Source organism: Salvelinus fontinalis, chromosome 33, assembly GCF_029448725.1.
Source record: "Salvelinus fontinalis isolate EN_2023a chromosome 33, ASM2944872v1, whole genome shotgun sequence".
Lineage (NCBI taxonomy): Eukaryota > Metazoa > Chordata > Actinopteri > Salmoniformes > Salmonidae > Salvelinus > Salvelinus fontinalis.
The window spans coordinates 44,664,121-44,687,658 of NC_074697.1; the positions used below are offsets into that span (position 1 = coordinate 44,664,121).

Genomic DNA, 23,538 nt, shown 5'->3' on the forward strand with positions numbered 1-23,538 from the left:
TAGTTTAAGCACACTGTGTTTGTCTATTGTTGTGACTTAGATGAAGATCAGATCACATTTTATGACCAATTTATGCAGAAATCCAGGTCCTTCAAAGGGTTCACATACTTTTTCTTGCCACTGTACTAGCTAACTGTCTGACAGTGTTCCTCCAAAATAATGCACTCAGCATATTCCTTAGAAGACAGGAGGTGAACATTATTGAGAAATATTCCACTATTACACTAACCAGAGACAGGCAGTGCAAAGGAAAAAGCTCCTCTTGATATTTCCAGAATTGTTTGCCTCTCGACTTCGTGATTTAATTTCACAGCATTTGTTACTGTTTATAAACCCTGAGCTGGGGACCTGTAAGCAGTGTATTGTGAAATTAAATCATGCTGCAGAGCCTAGCAGGAAAACGCCACCCTCTGTAATTTAGCATTTACACAACAAATGAATTGTGAATTCATTCCCCATCTAGAATGGAGTGCCAATCGTTGTACTTTAACTGACTTTAGAAAAAAACACGACTTTTTATCATAAAAATGGCGTCATTGTTGGAAGTTAAATAGTCATAGAGCGATACATTCATTTTGATGCAATACAGTAATTTAAACCAAGGTGACCAAACTCCCTTTCAATAAGGTTGATGTTGTACTGTACAATAGCAGTATATTGTAGCGTATTGGAATAAGACGAATGTATTCACCTTACTTGGGCTACAAACACAATATGACGAGTCGTACCTGTGCCGTATGCTCCTTGCCTCTCTACTCCATCTTCAGTTCCCATGGGAGCCAATGCCATCACCCACTTATGCAAAGAAGGTAGAGCTGTATTTAATTGTGTTTTAGAGTGTTGCTAATTTGTGGCAGTGATTGGAGCTTCCCGCATTACACACAAGTGTGTGTGTGTGTGTGTGTATGTGCGTGTGTGTCAAATCAAATTATTGGTTGCGTACACAGATTTGCAGATGTTATCACAGGTGTAGGAAAGGCTTGTGTTTGTAGCTCTAACAGGGCAGTAATACCTAGCAAGAAAAAATTAAAAATACAAACATAATCCCCAAAAAATATAATTATGAGCCATGACTAGAATACTGTACATACTGTATAAAGTTGGTGAAACAGTATGTAAATATTATTAAAGTGATCAGTGTTCAATGACTCTATGCACGTAGGGCAGTAGTCTCTAAGGAGCAGGTTAGAGTACTGGGTGGTAGCCGGGCTAGTAACAGTGGCTAAGGTTCAGGGCAGGGTACTGGGCTAGTAGTGGTGACTGTTTAACGGCCTTGAGATAAAAACTGTTTCTCAGTCTTTCGGGCCCAGCTTTGATGCAGGCCGTGGCTCGGGTGGTTGGCGATGAGGCCCTTGATGATCTTCCTGACCTTCCTCTGACACCGGGTGCTGTAGATGTCCTGGATTGGGTTGACCGCATAACCCTGTGGAGAGCCCTGCGGTTGCAGAAGGTGCAATTGTCGTACCAGGCAGTGATACAGCCCGACAGGATGCTCTCATCTGTAGAAGTGTGTGTGCAAGTGTGTGTGCAGGACTATGAGAGATAAAAAGGGAGTGCATTTTGTTAGTAATATGTGTATTATGTGTTTTAGTATGAGTGAGTATGTGTTTGCGCCCGCCCTGCATTTAGTCTGTGTGTAATGAAGCAACGCTCCACTGTTTGTCCTTAATTCTCTCAGTGAATCTGCTCCTCCTGAGCTCATGGGGTGGGTTCTATGATATTCCCGATGAATATTGAATTAGCCTTTAATATCATAAGATATGGGGCTCAGGATTGGAGGAAATCAATGTTGATAAGTGCTGTTGAGTGTCACTTACCCCAATGCATCATTGATGCACTAATTCCCTTGAGAGGACTAAATGATGCAGTTATTTTGACATCAGACCAGTCCAGGCTTGAGCGAGCTCTTTTAACTGCCAGATTAGGAGTGTGTCAATGTTTCAAGACTTTCCTAAGGCCCTGCTTTTGGAGGTTTAAGGCAGGCAATACAAGCATTTAGTATAGTGCATTGATGCCCCATATTACATTTGGCACATTTGCATTGCCTACAGTGTGTGATCATTGTTTATTGCAATATTGATAGCTTTAAAATGAATTGTTATGGAAATTCACAAGAGGACTATGGCCCAATGTCTTATAGTAATATTGTCATTCATCAAATTGCATATAAAGACTATAGCACGTGTTATTAATAGCATTCATATAAAAGAGATTGCATAGACCAACCGTGCCCAATTTATTATGGATATTTTTGTTTTGTTTTTCTAGTGGCTCAGTCATCTGGTAAAATGACATGGGCTTATCAATATTTATGGTTAAATGGATTCACCTTGACTTGGCATTATACAATTCCATTTTGAACAAAGACATTTAAAAAAAAAAATTCTTTCACTTTTATTTAACCAGGTAGAGCAGTTGAGAACAAGTTCTCATTTACAACTGTGACCTGTCCAAGATAAAGCAAAGCAGTGCGAAAAAAACACAGTTACACATGGGATAAACCAATGTACAGTCAATAACACAATAGAAAAATCTGTGTGCAAATGTAGTGTGATTAGGGAGGTAAGGCAATAAATAGGCCATAGTGGCGAAATAATTACAATTTACCAATTAACACTGGAGTAGAGGTACAGAAGATGAATGTGCAAGTAGAGATGCTGTAGTGCAAAGGAGCAAACACATAAATAACAAAATGGGGATGAGGTAGTTGGGTGGGCTATTCAGAGATGGGTCGTGTACAGGTGAAATGATCGGGAAGCTGCTCTGACAGCTGATGCGTAAAGTTAGTGAGGGAGATATAAGATTCCAGCTTCAGTGATTTTTGAAATTCGTTCCAATCATTGGCAGCAGAGAACTTGAAAGAAAGGTGGTTAAATGAGGAGTTGGCTAAGGGGATGACCAGTGAAATATACAGTTGAAGTTGGAAGTTTACATACACCATAGCCAAATACATTTAAACTCAGTTTTTCACAATTCCTGACATTTAATCCTATTAAATTCCCTGTCGTAGGTCAATTAGGATCACCACTTAATTGTAAGAATGTGAAATGTCAGAATAATACTAGAGAGAATGATTTATTTCAGCTTTTATTTCTTTCATCACATTCCCATTGGGTCAGAAGTTTACATACACTCAATTAGTATTTGGTAGAATTGCCTTTAAATTGTTTAACTTGGGTCAAATGTTTCGCATCCACAAGCTTCCCACAATAAGTTGGGTGAATTTCGGCCCATTCCTCCTGACAGAGCTGGTGTAACTGAATCAGATTTGTAGGCCTCCTTGCTTGCACATGCTTTTTCAGTTCTGCCCACAAATGTTCTTCAGGATTGAGGTCAGGGCTTTGTGATGACCACTCCAATACCTTGACTTTGTTGCCCTTAAGCCATTTTGCCACAACTTTGGAAATATGCTTGGGGTCATTGTTTATTTGGAAGACCCATTTGCAACCAAGCTTTGACTTCCCGATTGATGTCTTGAGATGTTTCTTCAATATATCCACATAATTTTCCTGCCTCATGATGCCATCTATTTTGTGAAGTGCACCAGTCCCTCCTGCAGCAAAGTACCCCCACAACATGATGCTGCCACCTCCGTACTTAACGGTTGGGATGGTGTTCTTCAGCTTGCAAGCATCCCCCTTTTTCCTCCAAACATAATGATGATCATTATGGCCAAACAGTTCTATTTTTGTTTCATCAGACCAGAGGACATTTCTCCAAAAAGTACAATCTTTGTCCACATGTGCAGTTGCAAACTGTAGTCTGGCTTTTTTATGGTGGTTTTGGAGCAGTGGCTTCTTCCTTGCTGAGCAGCCTTTCAGGTTATGTTGATATAGGACTTGTTTTTACTGTGGATATAGATACTTGTGTACCTGTTTCCTCCAGAATCTTCACATGGTCCTTTGCTGTTGTTCTGGGATTGATTTGCACTTTTCACATCAAAGTGCATTCATCTCTAAGAGAAAGCGGTATTTTATTTTGATTTCTTTTACCATTATTTAACTAGGCAAGTCAGTTACAACAAATTTTTATTTTCAATGACAGCCTAGGAACAGTTGGCTAACTGCCTTGTTCAGTGGCAGAACGACAGAATTTTTTTACCTTGTCAGCTGTGGATTCGATCTTACAACCTTTCGGTTACTAGTCCACCGCTCTTACTACTAGGCTACCTGCCACCTCAGTATGATGGCTGCGTTGTCCCATGGTGTTTATACTTGCATACTATTGTTTGTACAGATGAACACGGTACCTTCAGGCGTTTGGAAATTGCTCCCAAGGATGAACTGGACCTTTGGAGGTCTACAATTTTTTTCTGAGGTCTTGGCTGATTTCTTTTGATTTTCCCATGATGTCAAGCAAAGAGGCACTGAGTTTGAAGGTAGGCCTTGAAATACATCCACAGGTACATCTCCAATTGACTCAAATTATGTCAATTACCCTATCAGAAGCTTCTAAAGCCATGACATAATTTTCTGGAATTTTCCAAGCTGTTTAACCTGTCTAGGATCAGCGTGGCGCTAGCGGCACACCCCCCCCCCCCCCCCACTGAAAAACCAGTGCCGCGAAATTCAAAAAAAATATTTTTTTAAAATATTTAACTTTCACACATTAAAGTCCAATACAGCTAATGAAAGACACAGATCTTATGAATCCAGTCAACATTTCCGATTTTTAAAATGTTTTACAGGGAAGACACAATATGTAAAGATGTACATCTATTACCTAAAAACACATTAGCATATTCCACCATCTTTTATTTGTCCACCAACACCAGTAGCCATCACCAATTCGGCTAAACTAAGATATTTATAGCCCCTAACCAACAAAAAAACTCATTAGATGACAGTCTGATAACATATTTATGGTATGGGATAGGTTTTGTTAGAAAAAAGTGCATATTTCAGGTAGACTTCATAGTTTACAATTGCACCCACCATCACAAATGGACTAGAATAATTACAATGAGCAACGTGTTTACCTAACTACTAATCATCAAACATTTCGTAAAAATACACAGCATACACGAATCGAAAGACACAGATCCTGTGAATACAGACAATATTTCAGATTTTCTAAGTGTCTTACAGCGAAAACACAATAAATCGTTATATTAGCTTAGCACATAGCAATTAGCAGCCCAGCATTGATTCTAGCCAAAGTGAGCGATAAAAGTCAACATCGCCAAAAGATATTAATTTTTTCACTAACCTTCTCAGAATTCTTCCGATGACACTCCTGTAACATCACATTACAACATGCATATACAGTTTGATCGAAAATGTTTATATTTAGCCACCAAAATCATGGTTAGACAATGTGAAATGTAGACAAGCTGGTAAAGAAAACGTCCTTGCGCCACTTAGACAGTGATCTACTCTTATACATAAATACTCATAAACGTGACTAAAAAATATAGGGTGGACAGGGATTGATAGACAATTTAATTCTTAATACAATTGCGTTATTACATTTTTTAATTTATCCTTACTTTTCAATACAGTTTGCGCCAAGCGAAGCTACGTCAAAAAACATGGCGTCCTAAGCCACTAAAATGTTTCGACAGAAACACGATTTATCATAATAAAAATGTCCTACCTTGAGCTGTTCTTCCATCAGTATCTTGGGCAAAGGATCCTTTCTTGGGAGAAATCGTCTTTTGGTGGAAAGCTGTCCTCTTGCCATGTGGAAATGTCAACTACGTTCGGGATGAACTGAAAAGCGCACCCAACTTTTCACATCGTTGCAAAAATAAATGTCCCAAAATCGCACTAAACGGATATAAATTGCTATAAAACGCTTTAAATTAACTACTTTGTGATGTTTGTAACTCCTATAACGAGTGAAAAGATGACCGGAGAAATATAACAGGCTAAACTAACGCTTGGAACAGGAGAGGGTCGGTGTCTTCCACGCGCGTTACGCAGCAAGAAAAGACTTGCTAGCTAAAGGTTTTTTTCATTTGTAGGGCCTGTGAACGAGCAATCGAGCCCGTTGGAATCGTCATCACGTAAAGGCATCCAGGGGAAGACGTAAGAAGTGTCCGTATAGTCATAGCAACGACAGAGCCCTTTTAAATGACTTCAGAAAAGTGGCCAACGTTTCTCAAATCTGACTCCATGTCAGGGAAATTGCTGTAGAATGGGCTCTGTTCCACTTAGAGACAAAATTTCAACTCCTATAGAAACTATAGACTGTTTTCTATCCAATAATAATAATAATATGCATATTGTACGATCAAGGATTTTGTGGGAAGCCGTTTAAAAAATTAGCCACATTAGCATAAATAGTCTAAACAGCGCCCCCATCCCCAACAGGTTAAAGGGACAGTCAACTTAGTGTATGGACATTTCTGACCCATTGGAATTGTGATACAGTGAATTATAAGTGAAATAATCTGTCTGTAAACAATTGTTGGAAAAATTACTTTTGTCATGCACAAAGTAGATGTCCTAACCGACTTTCCAAAAAAATTGTTTGTTAACAAGAAATTTGTGGAGTGGATGAAAAACGATTTTTAATGACTCCAACCTAAGTGTATGTAAACTTCCGACTTCAACTGTACCTGCTGGAGCACGTGCTACGGGTGGGTGCTGCTATGGTGACCAGTGAGCTGAGATAAGGCAGGGCTTTACCTAGCAAAGACTTATAGATGACCTTGAGCCAGTGGGTTTGGTGACAAAAATGAAGCGAGGGCCAGCCAACGGGAGCATACAGGTCGCAGTGGTGGGTAGTATATGGGGCTTTGGTGACAAAACGGATGGCACTGTGATAGACTACATCCAATTTGCTGAGTAGTGTTGGAGGCTATTTTGTAAATGACATCGCCAAAGTCAAGGATTGGTAGGATAGTCAGTTTTACGAGGGTATGTTTGGCAGCATGAGTGAAGTATGCTTTGTTGCATAATAGCAAGACCATTCTAGATTTAATTTTGGATTGGAGATGCTTAATGTGAGTCTGGAAGGAGAGTTTACAGTCTAACCAGACACCTAGGTATTTGTAGTTGTCCACATATTCTAAGTCAGAACCGTCCAGAGTAGTGATGCTAGACGGGCGGGCGGGTGCGGGCAGCGATCAATTGAAGAGCATGCATTTATTTTTATTTTTATTTATGTGCAGTTGGAGGCCACGGAAGGAGTGTTGTACCGAATTGAAGCTCGTCTGGAGGCTAGTCCAAAGAAGTGCCAGAAGAATACAAAATTGTGTCGTCTGCGTAGAGGTGGATCAGAGAATCACCAGCAGCAAGAGTGACATCATTGATGTACACAGAGAAAAGAGTCGGCCTAAGAAATAATCCATGTGGCACCACTATAGAGACTGCCAGAGGTCCGGACATTAGGCCCTCCGATTTGACACACTGAACTCTATTTGAGAAGTAGTTGGTGAACCAGGCGAGGCAGTCATTTGAGAAACCAAGGCTGTTGAGTCTGCCGATAAGAATGCGGTGATTGACAGAGTCGAAAGCCTCGGGCCAGGTCAATGAAGACGGCTGCACAGTATTGTCTTTTATCGATGGCAGTTATGATATCGTTTAGAAAGTTGAGCGTGGCTGAGGTGCACCCATGACAGGCTAGTAATAGGGGTTGCAACAATTGCGGCTGATTCGTAGTGGTCGAGATTTTGCAGTTCTTTCAGAACATCAGCTATCTGGATTTGGGTGAAGGAGAAATGGGGAGGCTTGGGCTAGTTGCTGTGGGGGTTGCAGAGCTGTTGACCGGGGTAGGGGTAGCCAGGTGGAAAGCATGGCCAGCCGTGTTTCCTAGCCTCATTGCAGTGGGCAGCTGGTAGGAGGTGCTCTTATTCTCCATGGACGTTACAGTGTCCCAGAACTCTTTGGAGTTTGTGCTACATGATGCAAATTTCTGTTTGAAAAAGCTATCCTTTGCCTTCCTAACTGCCTGTGTATATTGGTTGCTAACTTACCTGAATAGTTGCATATCATGGAGGCTATTCGATGCTAATGCAGTATGCCACAGGATGCTTTTGTGCTGGTCAATGCTGGTCAAATCTGTAGTGAACCAAGGGCTATATCTGTTCTTAGTTCAATTTTTTTTGATTGGGGCATGCTTATTTAAAATGGTGAGGAAAGCACTTTTAAAAACAACCAGGCATCCTCTACCGGACAGAATTAGGTTAATTTCCTTCGGGGATACCTGGGCCAGGTCGATTAGAAAGGCCTGAAGTGTTTTAGGGAGCGTTTGACAGTTATGAGGGGTGGTCGTTTGATCACGGACCCATTACGGATGCAGGCATTGAGGCAGTGGTCGCTGAGATCCTGGTTGAAGACAGCAGAGGTGTATTTAGATTGGTCAGGATTATATCTATGAGGGTGCCCGTGTTTACTGATTTAGTGTTGTACCTGGTAGGTTCCTTGGTAATTTGTGTGAGATTGAGGGCATCTAGTTTAGATTGTAGGATGGCCAGGGTGTTAAGCATATCCCAGTTTAGGTCATCTAACAGTACAAACTCTGAAGATAAATGGGGGGCAATTAATTCCTATATGGTGTCCAGGGCACAGCTTAGGGGTTGAGGGCGGTCTATAACAAGCATCATCAGTGAGAGACTTATTTCTGGAAAGGTGGATTTCTAAAAGTAGAAGCTCGAACTGTTTTGACTCAGACCTGGATAGCATGACAGAACTCTGCAGACTATCTCTGCAGTAGATTGCAACTTCCCCCCCCTTGTCAGTTCTATCTTGGCGGAAAATGTTGTAGTTAGGGATGTAAATTTCAGAATTTTTGGTGGCCTTCCTAAGCCAGGATTCAGACACGGCTAGGACATCAGGGTTGGCGGAGTGTGCTAAAGCAGTGAATAAAACAAACTTAGGGAGGAGGCTTCTGATGTTAACATGCATGAAACCAAGGCTTTTACGGTTACAGAAGTCAACAAATGATAGCGCCTGGGGAATAGGAGTGGAACTGGGGGCTACAGGGCCTGGGTTAACCTCAACATCACCAGAGGAACAGAGGAGGAGTAGGATAAGGGTATGCCTAAAGGCTATAAGAACTGGTCATCTAGTGCATTGGGGACAGAGAATAAAAGGAACAGATTTTTGGGCGTGGTAGAATAGATTCAGGGTGTAATGTACAGACAATGGTATGGTAGGATGTGAGTACAGTGGAGGTAAACCTAGGCGTTGAGTGATGATGAGAGAGGTTTCGTCTCTGGAGACGAAACCGTCTATGGGTCTCCCGGGTTTCGTCTATGGGTCTCCCGGGTGGCGCAGTGGTCTAGGGCACTGCATCACAGTGCTAGCTGCGCCACCAGAGTCTCTGGGTTCACGCCCAGGCTCTGTCGCAGCTGGCCGCAACCGGGAAGTCCGTGGGGCGACGCACAATTGGCATAGCTTCGTCCGGGTTAGGGGTTAGGGAGGGATTGGCCGGTAGGGATATCCTTGTCTCAGTATGTAAAAAATGTAATAAAATGTATGCACTCTACTGTAAGTCGCTCTGGATAAGAGCGTCTGCTAAATGACAAAAATGTAAATGTATGTCTCCGCATGTGTGTGGGGTGTGACAAAAGAGCCATCTAAGGCAACAAATGAGGGATCTACAGGGAAATAAAACAATAAGAACTAGCCAAGACAGCAGTAGACAAGGCACATTGACATTAGAGAGAGGCGTAAAGCAATCACAGGTGTTGATCAGGAGAGCTAAGACAACAACGGGTAAATGGCGATGAATTGGCAGAGCGGGTCAGTTAGGTACATACAGTACCTGAGTTCGGGGCTGGGGCCAACAGGTAAATAAAATGAGGTACCGTGTTATTGAGCATCAGCTGTGTAGCCGAGTGATCATAGGGTCAAAAGAGCAGCAATAGGTGAGTCAGGGTGCCGTTCGGTAGTCACTACTACTCTAGCCGAGCAGGGGACACAGAGTTCAGAAAGCTAGCAGGCCCTTGCTAGTAGATTGTTCTTCGGCGAAATCGTAACAGAATAGCCTGTTGAGACCACATACAACGGCAGCCCAGTCGTGATGGATCGGCGGGGCTCCATGTCGACAATAAAGGGTCCTGGCCAATTGGCAAAGGAGGTATTGTAGCCCTAGAATTATCTGGTATGTGGGCCTAGCTCAAGGCTAGTTCAAGGCCAGCTGGTGCTTGCTTCAGGACAAAGGCGTTAGCTAATAGTAGCCACTTGTTTGCAGCTAGCTAGCTGCGATGATCTGGTGTAATGATCCAGAGCGGCAGGAATCCGGTGATGTGGTAGAGAGAAGCAGTCCGATATACTCTGCGTTGATATCGCTCTGTGCAGACTGGCAGGTATTGTCCGAGCTAAGGCTGGCTGCTGACCGAGAAAAAGGTGAAGACCGCTAGCCGTGGCTAACAAAGACTAGTAGCTAGTTAGCTCCTGGCTAGCTCCTGATGGACGTTCCAGTTATAAGGAATAAAAATAGCAGATCCGTACCACATTGGGTGAGGCGGGTTGCAGGAAAGTATACTTAGTTCATAGATAGAAAATGAGATTAAGATATATACGAAAAAGAACGGCTATTTACACGGGATAAGACACGGGATAAGACAAAGACAAACACACACGTCCTACTGCTACGCCATCTTGGATACATATTCCCTGTGATGAGTCTAAGCCCTTGAGTACACTTAATTTGATAATTTTACTGCTTTTAAGCCCTGTTTGATAATGACTGGTATCCTTGGGTATTTATATATAGTATAAGTCCTCATTCTTTGTAGAGACGTTTGGTATTTGAAACTCTGGGGACAGCACCATTAATGATGACCTACGTAGTTCCCTTCAGCTAACACAGACATGGTAATTTACCACATGAGCGAGATTTCTCTCCTGTCTTCTTGTCCTCTAAGGAAGAGAAATGTAACACTAAGGAATGCTAATACAGGTTTGCTCTGTGTGTAGTGTGGAGGTGCAGTAGCTAGTTACTTCATTATCACGCAACAATGGGATGGAATTTCAAATAGCCTAGTACAAATACTTCCCACTGGGCACAGACATCAATTCAACATCCATCCCACATTGGTTCAACTTCATTTGATTGAAAGGATATGGAAACAATATATATTCGACCAGTGTGTGCCCAGTGGGCTCTCTCACTCTCTATCTCTCTCTCCCCCTCTCTCTCTCTCTTTCTCTCCCTTCTCTGTTTTACGGGTGGTTTGTTTGTTTCGATGCATTGTTGCTGTTTTCTTCATTTCCCTGAGAAAATAATGTTTTCTCTTCCTCTGTAATTTTGTCTTTTTCCTTTATCGCAACTAATTTCCTCACAAATGTAGTCTTTTGTGGTCTTACGTGGCCTGTATATTCACTGAGCTCATTTTGAAAGTGATCCACTTTTTCATGGGTTTCATTCTTTCCTGTAATGAGGTGATGGGCTGGAATCATTTTTGAAACAATCCTGCTAAAGTAGCAGTATAAACTACTCTTTCCCATCCTATACCCAGACGGAAGATAATATTAACACAGAGGGTGGTGTGAGACACAGTAGATTGTCAGTGTCAGTACAGAATATTTCTTTCTGTGGTCTAAAGGCATGAGTGTCACTTCATGGTGCTCTTTCTAAGGATGCAATACTAAAGGACATAGGCCTTTGCAGGAGGTTATTTCAATAAGTAGGCCTACTGTACATATCTCATTGTCACTGGAGAATGTTCTTTCTTCTGTAGTCTAAAGAACTAGTGTCAGTGGCACATTTTCTTACCACAGTCTTAGTGGTGTGAGTGACATGCTCTAGTCTTCCAATTTATGTGTTGCAAATTGAGGTTGGTCTACACCCAGATGGGCATCTGAGAGCAACAGGAGTGCAGAGGAGGCTGACATCAAACAGCGGTAGCGCCAGGCCCCCACCATCACCATCACTCTTGACTGAGTGCTTATTACGCGATGCTATATCACTCCCTGGGAGGAAGATGAGGAGGGGTTTGGGTGGGCTTCACAGGCTTTACAGTATGTCCATCCATCCGCACGACCTACCACTTGATCCCAGATCTGATCCCAGAGCAGCCATTCATAACAACCCTGCTGTGATGAAAGTTCCAACCTGCTACTGGGGGGACGGGAGCTGTCTCCGGGGGTTTGGAGGCCCCATCTCAAGGAGGCGGGAGTTTTCCCAGCTAATAATTGGGAGAGAGTGGGAAATTGGTCTTGATGGATGCCTAGTTAGTGTTGTATGGATGTGCGAGTGGTGTGAGCATGCCCCAGAGTGTTGAAGGGGATTGTCCGTGTTGAGGTGCGATGGTGTTTAAGAGCTCTTGTGAACAGGCGTTTGGACAAAATTACTGTTCTTAAGATTCCGTTTTTTCCAATTTCACAAGTACTTGGCCAAGATTAGATGAAGATAATCGCTCTTCTTGGTCTCCTGGAGAAAATCAGGACTGCTTGATTGGGATTTGTCTTTCAGGGTGAAGCAGACATCTTGAGCCAGATATTCATTTCACTGCCATTTCAGCTGAAGGTTAGGGTCAGATCGCATTTGAGATCCACTGACTCCCTCTTTGCACTGACTATGCAATGCAATATTATATCTGACTATGCAATGCAATATTATGTGGCATGCAATGCCACCCAACAACTAAAAAAAATATCTGACGATGTTAATGTATGCTTTCTCACCAGAGTGCATGCATAATGTTAGACTGACTACCTGTTATTGAGAGTCACTTCACCTGCTCATGTCTGTTATTATAATACCGGTAAGTATTCTTCAAGTTTTGGATACCACGTCGAATTTTGTAAATGGGTGAAATTCTATCTCTCGCAGGAGGGGTCAATGAATTCGGAGAGCATGTTGAGGCTTGAATGACAAGCAATCTCTAGTGATGAGCATTATATAAACGCACAGGCATGTTGCCTCCATTTCCCTGTGCTCATATGATATCTCATTACCATGCTGAGCTTTACCATCCGCTCCTTGTAAACACCTCTACACTGGCTCGAGTTTTAGGCATGTTGCTGTTCAAATGGTCACCTGGTTCAGAAACTTTTCTGTATATTTTGATATACGTTATGTTGATCTTATGATTAGACCTGGCCTATTTACAGAGGAACATGTCTTTCGTAAGCTGAATATGGCCAGTCTTCACCAATTACAAGTGCAACTGGATGCCTCTCATACTGGATAATAGCCATTCTGCATTGTACAGCACACATTCCATGACAGTGTCTTTATTAAATGTCCCTTTTTATAAGGAGTTAGTGGAATCTAATATGGTGTGCCCACCAATCCAAGGATAGTGTGACTCATATACTGTATTCAAATGGCCCATTTAATATCCTGTAAAAGACAACCGTCTGTCTGCATCGTGACTCAGTAGACGATATTTACATGTGTATGTATTATTTCGTTATTTGATTGAATTTCTGATAAATATGGCATAACGTCTTATGTGTGCTTGACATTTTGCCATGCCCAATGATTTCTCTACAATCTGCCCTCCTTTCCAATATGTACCAATCTGATGATAGACAGCCTTGTTAAGAACGGTAAATTGTTTACTGTTTCCCCTCCCACCCATTTCCCCTTCACCGAGACAAGGTAATGGCGCCAGGCTACATCATTCTCAAGTAGACAGAACATGCACCTTGGCAAAAGTAGCTAGGACTCGGAGGAAGTTGTGCAATACAATCTGTTCCACTGACTAGCCAGTCCTGATGTGGCTGCACTTCGCAAAATAACTGCCAGAGATTCAGGGGAGGATAACAATTTAACGAGGTATTGAGGTTTCAAAACCCTTTCTTCCCTCTGCCTCATAGTATGAAGTCAGTTCTTCCATGGACTCAAATGCACCATCTCTCTCTCAGACAAGGGAATGTGGTGCATTATTAGGAAGGTAATTAACTAAAGACTGTATGACAGTAATTCAATTAAGTGCTCTTAGATGGTACACTTTGGCAGCGGTGTAAATCTCTCAGTGTCTGAGATGAATACGGCATGTCAGGGCAGACGGGAGAAATCAATTAATGCCTACAGGGGAGTAGGTAAAGTCTTGAACCCAGGCCGACTTCCTGTCAAAAAGATTTGAGGAGGTTTTCTGCGTCAGCTTCCTTATTGGATCTGACATCAATCACAGGAGGACACTGAGCTCCCTTTGAAGAGGGGAAGAAGGAGATAGAAATTGATACGAGGGCTTTGACAGTGACACACATTATTTTAGGCTTCTTCTGAATCAGTTCTCAAATAAGGGGTTTCTGGCTGCACACTACTCTCAGTGACGCAGGTCGATTCAATCATTTATTAACTAATAAACACCACTACAAGAAACTGATGGTATTCATTGGAAAAGCTATCTGAATGACATGATACTTATGGCCCCGACCCATGAATGACACAGTCTCTTCAGTCATGAAGTATTATATTAAATGTGTATTTTCTAGAGATGTGACGATTCACCGATACACATCGGTCCCCGATTGAAACGTTTAAGATACGAGTGGATCGGTCCACGTATCGTTCATGTATTGTATAGGAGCCCATGATACGTGTATCAAATTGTCTTGAAAGGGAAAGGTGAACATTACTACTATTTGGACATGCATTAGCATGACTTTGAAGATGTGCACAGAAACACATGTATTACTGTGTGTCACCCACTCCCAGATTAACATTTAAAACTGTCTTTTTGGGTTATCTGAAAAGCAGGAAAGTCAGCAGAATACACGATGATGCGATTTTTGGCCTGTGACCAAATAAAGCTTGTCTTCAAAACTGTCTGGTGGAGATTACTACTGTCTGAAGTGTGGTGGAGTGTGTCTTTGGTGGCTGCCTGTGCTTGTTACTGTTGTAAGCCTACCTGTACAGGGAATGTGATTGTGTGATAAACCTTCTACCTTCTTTCTCACCCACTTCCCAGACACAGCAGGAGGGGGGAAGCATGCCTCACCCCCATCTTCACCCCACCTCTTAAAATAGCAGCTACCACGTCTTTGTTTGACAAGGCTCATCTCAACCCAGTTATCCCGAGATACCCTGGCATGAGATCGAACAAACGTCACGCTGCTTTCTCTCTCCTCTTTTCTACCTCTCCTATTTCCCCTTCTTTTTCTACATTCCTCTTGACGCACTGCACTGCATTTTCTGACATGTCTCCCTACACTCTTAGAAAAAAAGGTGCCATCTAGAACCTAAAATGTTTCTTTGTCTGTCCCCATAGGAGAACCCTTTGATTAACGCTTTTTTGGTTCAAAAAAGCGTAGAACCATTTTGGGTTCCATGAAGAGCCCTTTCTACCTGAAACCAAAAATGGCTATTCTATTGGGACAGCCGAAGAACACTTTTGGAACACTTTTTTCTAAGAGTGTATGAGCTCAAGGTCACCTGCCTCCAGCCCACTTTACTGAGGCAGTTGTGGCTCGACTGGGCGACGCCATTGTGAGTGCAGCACTAATTAAATTGTATCTATGTGGTTGATATAAAATGATTGGAGAATGAGACTCAAGGTCTGTCGCTTGTCTTATGCAATGAGGTTCATTGGCCCTGCCTTCCACCTGCAATTCAATGCCTATTGGAGGCTCTTAATGGTTTTAATTCTATTTGATATGTAGCGAGGGCATATGTTTCTGGCAGTAATCAAGTACATGTTTTATGTGGTGCTGTGGGGTTAAACTGTGTAGCATTGATCATCCTCTTCACTGTGTATTTCATCTCTTACCCATCCACCCATATCACAGACAGACAGCCACACACACACACACAAACACGCACACTCTGTATTCACTCCACGGAGATGCAAGGTTGAGTTGAGGCAGCAATTTGAAAGTGTAAAGAAATCTGAGCATGCTTGCTGTTCCTCTCACGTCTGGATTGGAATTGAGAAATGATAGAATTGCTAAACTCTAGTTCCCCTAGTTTACTCTCCAAAGTTTTCCTCAGAATACTGTAGCTTAGGCTCCTTTCAGAATAAAGCTTTGAAAAAATTTGATTTCCTTCCAAATCACGATTCAATTAAACCTCTCGACATAGGCAAATAAAATTACTTGGCAAAGTCACGATCAAAGAGGCTTGCAGGTGAAGCCAACAATGAATGCAAACTTAAGCAGGATTTGTTCACGGTAAGTCAAGGCTGGGCCTGCCATACAAAACCAGACAGACTTTGTCTTTAACATTTGCCATTGGCAAACATCATGTTAACCTGTATGTGTTTTTTTAATGCAAATTAAATGTATGTGGACAACCCTTCAAATTAGTGGATTCGGCTATTTCCGCCACACCCGTTGCTGACAGGTCAAGTACACAGCCATGCAATCTCCATAGACACACATTGGCAGTAGAATGGCCTTAGTGACGTTCAATGTGGCACCATCATAACATTTAGTGGAAAGCCTTCCCAGAAGAGGGGAGGCTATTATAGCAGCAAAGGGGGGACCAACTCCATATTAATGCCCATGATTTTGGAATGAGCAGATGTCCATATACTTTTGGCCATGTAGTGTATTTTTATTACATAACCGCTAGTGTGATTGATTGACATTTCATTTAATGTAATGTAATGTTGCCTTGACTTTACCAAACCACATTTCAACTAAATGGGAGGCTGGAACTCCAATTCATCACACAGGTTATTTTACTATCCATGGGAAAGCAGTGCTTCTTTCTCTGGCAGCAAAGGGCAGACAGTGTACATACCTCCCTCCCAGCTGCATTCTGACCTCCATAGGAAGAAAGTACAGGCTGCTCTGCCTGTGATTCGGATTGGTGATTCGGATTGGAGCGGGGTGTTTTTTATAGCCCATCACTCATACGCTAGGTATCTCTCTGTCTCACTCTCTCTCTATATATATATATATATCTCTTTCTCCCCAAGAGTGAAACAATTCATGCTCACTCCTGGCTCTGTGGTCAGGGTGGCTCATCATCTTTATAATATAGAGAAAATTGCTCTTTGGACAGTGGGACCTACGGCGAATGGGAGCCATTTTCTCCTCCCAAAATCGTGAAATAGCAATTAGATTTCTCTCTCGTTGTCACTCCCACCCTAAATCTATCTGATTGTGCTTTTTGGGCGAGGGCGGGTGTGTGCAGTGGATTTGAGGTACAAAGCATGCTGGGAAAACTCTAAGTAAGTGCTTTCCCCCTTTCTCATTCTTTTTCTTTCTTGTTTGCTCTGTTTTCTCTCTCTCTCTTTATCACACATACACATTCTCTCCCCTTGTTTTCTCCTGAGGTTAGCTATTGGGGGGGGTTATGGGGTTGGTTTGGGCAAGGCAAGACTGAATTCAAAAACTGACAGGGTCGCAAGCTGAGAAAGTGCTTAAGTGAAGCTCTCTCTCTCTTTTTCTCCCTTGAACTCAAAGGGGCTGAGCATCTTGAGGATTGTCAATTGTCCATCCAAGACTAATAACGTTTGGATTGCCTTGAAGTCAGCATATGTTGTTTTATCCCTCATGGAGAGGAAGTCGGGGGGGGACTGGCTCTTCTTAGACTGTTTGGTTTAGATACACTCTCCGACACTCTTGTTTACCTCATTGTGTTTACCTCATGGTTGGAATGCACTGGTCGGACTGACTAATGTGTGTAGAGTGATCATTGCTTACCTAGGCTGTTAAGGAGAGCCAAAGGAAAGCATTTTGCAGTGAGCAAATCGATCTGCATTCACATCGACCCTTTTGTTTCTGCACTATGACTTACCCCTGGAAGCCTTAAAACCAGAAAACACCTTCACAATGGAGTGGCTGTTAAGGAGCACTGTCCATAACATAGTCATTCATTGCTTTAGCACAGCACCCAAGCTTTTGTAGTAGCCTAGTAGGCCCAATGTACATCTATTACCTGTAATTCAATATCTTCAGAAGAACCATATGTCATACTGACAGTGAAAGGAGACATGGACATGTCGAAGTGTTGTAGCTTGTGACAAATCCCTTCGTTGAAGAAATAACAGGTGCATCTTCCACACAAAAAAAAACACTGCAGTAGCAACATGACAACCTGTCTCCTTTGCTGACTACACACTGCATATTGGCTGGTTATGGAGGAATGTTTGAAGGTTGCAGCCATTTCTGGTTCTTTTGCTTTCCTCTGCCCTCCTCTCTGTTCCCCAGATGTCAGGTTGGCTTCTTGCCTGCTCCTGCCGGGATTTCTGGTCATCAGATGACCATAACCACCCATCTGACACCCATCCATGACACCTACCCATGACACCCACCCATGACACCCATCTGCTGCAAATGATTGGGTTGTGGCGAGTTCAGAGACAATCAGAGCCACGAAGTCAAGGGAACCGGGTGTCACTTCTTTGCACCCCCAGTGTCATGACTAAGCCTGTTGCCGTGAAAATCTGAGCCCCGAAGTTCCATTTTAGAAGACAGTTCAGTTGACTCCATCCTAATGCCTTTGTTGCGGAGAGGTCTGACACCGTGTGTGACCGCTGACCACTGAACACAACCGGAGGCATCAGTATGAGCAAAACCTGCTGGACTGATAAATGTTGCTCTTTAGCTGCCTCGGACACGTCGCAAGTGAGGAACACAGCAACGAGTCCACAGTGGGGCGACCAACCATTAAAGGAAACCCCAGGTGATGAATCTTGTGCAAATAGAGGGATGGTTGATTCCACGCTCTCTACTAATTTTGTTTGATTTCCACGTTTGAGCCGACCTTGAAACCCCTTGCCCTAAATGTCAGATGTGAAAGATTTTAAAAAGGAAGAGGGGGAGAATGTCCAACTGATAAGCCTGAGCAACCATTCTACTAAGATCTGCTTTGACCTTTCCAGCTATTAGCAATATCAGAGGGTTGTAAAGCACCAGAGTGTTAGGCTCGAATCCTGGCTGCTGTACTGCGAGATAGGAGAGCTGCGCAGGGTTGATGTTGATAGTGCGAGGGAGTGATTACATGAACTGTAGAAGGAAAAAAACAGTGACACTGTCTCCTGCTTGCCAGACTGGCTGCTCTGGCTGTCAGATGGAGCTGATTTGAGACAGTGCAGGGGAGGCTGTTACTAGAGTGGAAAGATTTCATTTGATGTTGTCTTTATGACACGGCCAAGATGCCAAACCTCAGGGTATGTCAGTGAGTGCGTGAGTGAGTGAGCGAGTATGCACACATGAGTCCATGTTACCGTGTGTGTGCCTCGTCATGTTTCGATTTTATTCTCTAGTATCATGTCTGACACTGTCTCTGATTAAAGGGGATAACATAACTCACTAGTGTGACTAATTTACAACTCAGTAGCTGCCTGTAGGGATGCATATATGGCTAAACGAATACATATCCAGTCGATAGAGCAGAAAATCCTTCAATATTCATTAATGAATAGGTTAAATCAGGTGTTGCTTTGTTTGTTTATTTAACAGCAATATTAGCATGTTAATTTGTCTGATTAGACAAGCACTACAAGTGCTTTAGTTTCCCACTGAGGGAAATTCATTCAAGGTGCAAAGGCTCTAATGCTGTAGTGTTCAGTTCAGCTGTCCAGTTCAGGTCCCATGCAGTGTAGTTCAGTGTGTATAGTGTCTACTCTGTAGGGTTTGCATGACAGATATAAAACATGCTAATAGATACAGGCATGACTGAGCCCTCCTGAAGTCTGTTTGAAATGTATATTCAAGCCCTGAAGGGCCACAAGAAAAATTAAGACGCAACGATGAGCTACCAGAGATTTCAAATGAGCGCTTGATCTCACAGGCTTTGTAAATGCAACCTTTACCCAAATCCCCTGTAGCAGTCCAAATGCCCCCCCCCCCCCCCCCCCAAAAAAATCCCATATAATCTGTGTGAGAACATGACCTTATTACAAAGCTCTATCCACAACGTTCGTGTCATTGTCTCTTGTGAATATGCACAGTCAGCTACCACAGTCAAATCATTTAAATCTGTTGGGATTTTTCAATTCAATTCAACATAAATTGTTTATCATTTATCTCCCACGCTGCTCAAGGCCATCGCGTATTGATGAATGAAAAGCAATTTCTGAAACGTCTCCTATACTCAGCTCCGGTGGAAAATGAGTTATTTTTCAACTTCTTGTGTTTTTCTGTCTGTTCTAAGACGTAATCAGTTTTCTGTCGTGGTCGAGTTAATTAACTTTATATGTAAATGTATCTGTAAAAGTGACAGTTGGTGTGTGTTTTTCTTTTCCTCATCTGTGTTTTTTTTCTCCCTGTCACTCACAGGCAGATTGGCAGGTGGCCCGAACTGAGCCAATGACAGGCGGAGAGGAGTCTTAACGTCGGGCAGACTTGAGTCCAGCCAAAATAGGCTGTCAACATAGAACAAAGTGGAGGCTACCCACACACACATACACGGATGAGAGCCCAGGCCGCCGGCTTGTGGACGACGCCAAGTGGCGGCTTCCCCTCCACGTCTATAAGGTACGCTGAATAGCATGGCCTTGGTGGAGTTTTTTCTTTTTACCCTCAAGGACCGAACATGACGTGGCTGTGTTCCGATACCTTCCCTAGAATACTATCTACTTAGAGTTCATGGCCAAAGCATTTCTTCATCCTAAGTGGTAGGCTAGTATGCTAGTGCGGATATTGGAACATAGCTGACTTCTATACAGTCTGTGGGAGACTTTGACCCTGTGTCACACAGCAGCTGCAGACTAACTTACTGTAGGAAATGTTGATGAAATAATGACTTGCTCTACCCTGATATCCCCTAGTTGAATGTGTAAACATGATAAACGACTTGCTATTAACTGCTTGTTACATGATGTGTATGCAATTAAGACTCCCGGTAGTTGATGCTTAATGCACATTCTGGATGCAGGTTCTCAGATTTCACGGTACACACTGCCAGGTAAACACACTCATTAGCTGGATGATGTCATGTGACTAGAGGAGCACGCCATTGACATGTGGGTGCTTAATTGGAAAATACAGGCACCAGAACTAAAACTCCTAATTAGAGTAAATGGGCCACATCTTAGGTAGCAACAGTGGCTTAATTAAATGTCACTGGAGTATACAGTATGGTCTAGTGCATGAGTACTCAACTCTGACCCTGTGAGGTCCGGACCCTGCTGGTTTTCTTTTCTACCTGATAATTAATTGCACACACCTGGTGTCCCAGGTCTAAATCAGTCCCTGATTGGATGGGAATAATGAAAAAATGCAGAGGAACTTGCTTCGAGGTCCAGAGTTGAGTTTGAGGGGTCTAGGGATTAAGACTGATATTGGAATGTTTTATTGGCCTGTGTCTGAGAGAAGTCCCAACCTCACCCCCCCCATATTCCAGTCTCCCTGGGCAGCCAAGGGCAATTTCACTTTAGCTGCTGCCAAGCAGGGCAGGGGAGTGCCGGGCCGGGTAAAGTGATGGTTGGGACAGGAAGGCTGTACATGAGGAGGCTACATGGCTGCTTCCCTCCCAGGGAGAGTTCCTGGCCTATTCTTAGAGAGGCTCCTTTGACCCACTTCACATTGATTAGAGTCATGTTAGATGGCAGAGATAGAGAGACAGCTTGGAATGTGATCATAAAGTCCCCGGAGTCATAGAAAGAGACACTGTACTTGAACCCTTTCCAGGGAGATTTTTTGCCACTTTTCCCCAAGTGTTATTGTGTAGGGTGAACAATCTGGAGAGCAAGGACCAAGCACTGGAAGTCAACATGCAGTAGTGCAGTGGAACTGACAACAGCATTCATTCATTGGTTTGCCATTCATTAGGCACACCAATGGTGATACTGTATGAATTTGAAAAGTCCTTGAGGTTTCTCCATCAAGCTACACCATTCGAAAAAAGGGTTTGAAATGGGTTCTTCTGCTGTCCCCATCGGAGAATCCTTTTTGGTTCCAGGTTAAACCCTTTTTGGTTCCAGGTAGAATCCTTTTAGATTCTATGTAGAACCCTCTGTGGTGATGGTTCTACCTGGAACCAAAAACGGTTCTTAAAAGGGTTCGAAATAGCAATTTTTTTCTAAGAGTGTAAGCAATCTTATTTGCCACCACTTCTTACAGTATAATGTGTTCTGAATATGCCCTAAAGATAGATGTGAACCAGTAAACTTGTTGTGACTGTCACTGCAGTATTTAGTTATGTTGTGTGTGTGTGTGTGTGTGTGTGTGTGTGTGTGTGTGTGTGTGTGTGTGTGTGTGTGTGTGTGTGTGTGTGTGTGTGTGTGTGTGTGTGTGTGTGTGTGTGTGTGTGTGTGTGTGTGTGTGTGTGTGTGTGTGTGTGTGTGTGTGTGTGTGTGTGTGTGTGTGTGTGTGTGTGTGTACATGTGTGATACAGCCAGAGCTATTCTCCTGATAAACTATGTTTTAAACATAGATCAATTCATTAACTAAACAACTACTGTCATAGTTGAATCTCGAGCTATGTCCATATACTTTCCTGATTAAGTCATTTTTCCAACAATTGTTTACAGACAGATTATTTCACTTATAATTCACTGCATCACAATTCCAGTGGGTCAGAAGTTTACATACACTAAGTTGACTGTGCCTTTAAACAGCCTTGAAAATTCCAGAAAATGATGTCATGGTTTTAGAAGCTTCTGATGGGCTAATTGACATCATTTGACTCAGTTACACCAGCTCTGTCAGGAGGAATGGGCCAAAATTCACCCAACTTATTGTGGGAAGCTTGTGGAAGAATACCCGAAACGTTTGACCCAAGTTAAACAATTTAAAGGCAATGCTACCAAATACTAATTGAGTGTATGTGTAACAGTATAACTTTAAACCGTCCCCTCGCCCCGACACGGGCGCGAACCAGGGACCCTCTGCACACATCGACAACAGTCACCCACGAAGCAGCGTTACTCATCGCTCCACAAAAGCCACGGCCCTTGCAAAGCAAGGGGCAACACTACTTAAGTCTCAGAGCAAGTGACGTAACTGATTGAAATGCTACTAGCGCGTACCCGCTAACTAGCTAGCCATTTCACATCCGTTACACTCACCCCCCTTTCAACCTCCTCCTTTTCCGCAGCAACCAGTGATCCGGGTCAACAGCATCAATGTAACAGTATAACTTTAAACCGTCCCCTCGCCCCGACACGGGCGCGAACCAGGGACCCTCTGCACACATCGACAACAGTCACCCACGAAGCAGCGTTACTCATCGCTCCACAAAAGCCACGGCCCTTGCAAAGCAAGGGGCAACACTACTTAAGTCTCAGAGCAAGTGACGTAACTGATTGAAATGCTACTAGCGCGTACCCGCTAACTAGCTAGCCATTTCACATCCGTTACATATGCAAACTTCTGACCCACTGGGAATGTGATGAAAGAAATAGAAGCTGAAATAAATAATTCTCTCTACTATTACTCTGACATTTCACATTCTTAAAATAAAGTGGTGATCCTAACTGACCTAAAATAATTTTTACTAGGATTAAATGTCAGGAATTGTGAAAAACCGAGTTTAAATGTATTTGGCTGAGGTGTATGTAAACTTCCGACTTCAACTGTATATGCACAGACTTTTACCAAGGCCTTTTTACATGAATTAAAATGGATAAATAGAAAATACAATCCCTGGATTCTATTTGATTAATGCATTCATTCTCAAATGGGCGCTGCATCCTAAATATCAGGGGCTCAGAGAAATCTTAAAAGGGTTAATAGCCATGAAATGTGGGAGCAGCAGGGTGGAATGATCATATTAAGGGAATTACTTAGTCTAAGG

The 23,538-nt window shown here is 42.8% G+C and overlaps 1 protein-coding gene across 3 annotated transcripts in view; it reads left to right on the forward strand.

The window, feature by feature from the left end:
* Window positions 1-23,538, forward strand: part of LOC129832353 (leucine-rich repeat and fibronectin type III domain-containing protein 1-like protein) — a 154,283-nt gene that overhangs the window by 65,408 nt on the left and 65,337 nt on the right. For all 3 annotated transcript variants that reach the window (XM_055896362.1, XM_055896364.1, XM_055896361.1), the window contains exon 2: window positions 20,079-20,276. In XM_055896362.1, coding sequence (XP_055752337.1) covers window positions 20,212-20,276 — 65 coding nt within the window. In that variant the 5' untranslated portion in view covers window positions 20,079-20,211. The remainder of the gene's footprint in view (window positions 1-20,078; window positions 20,277-23,538) is intronic.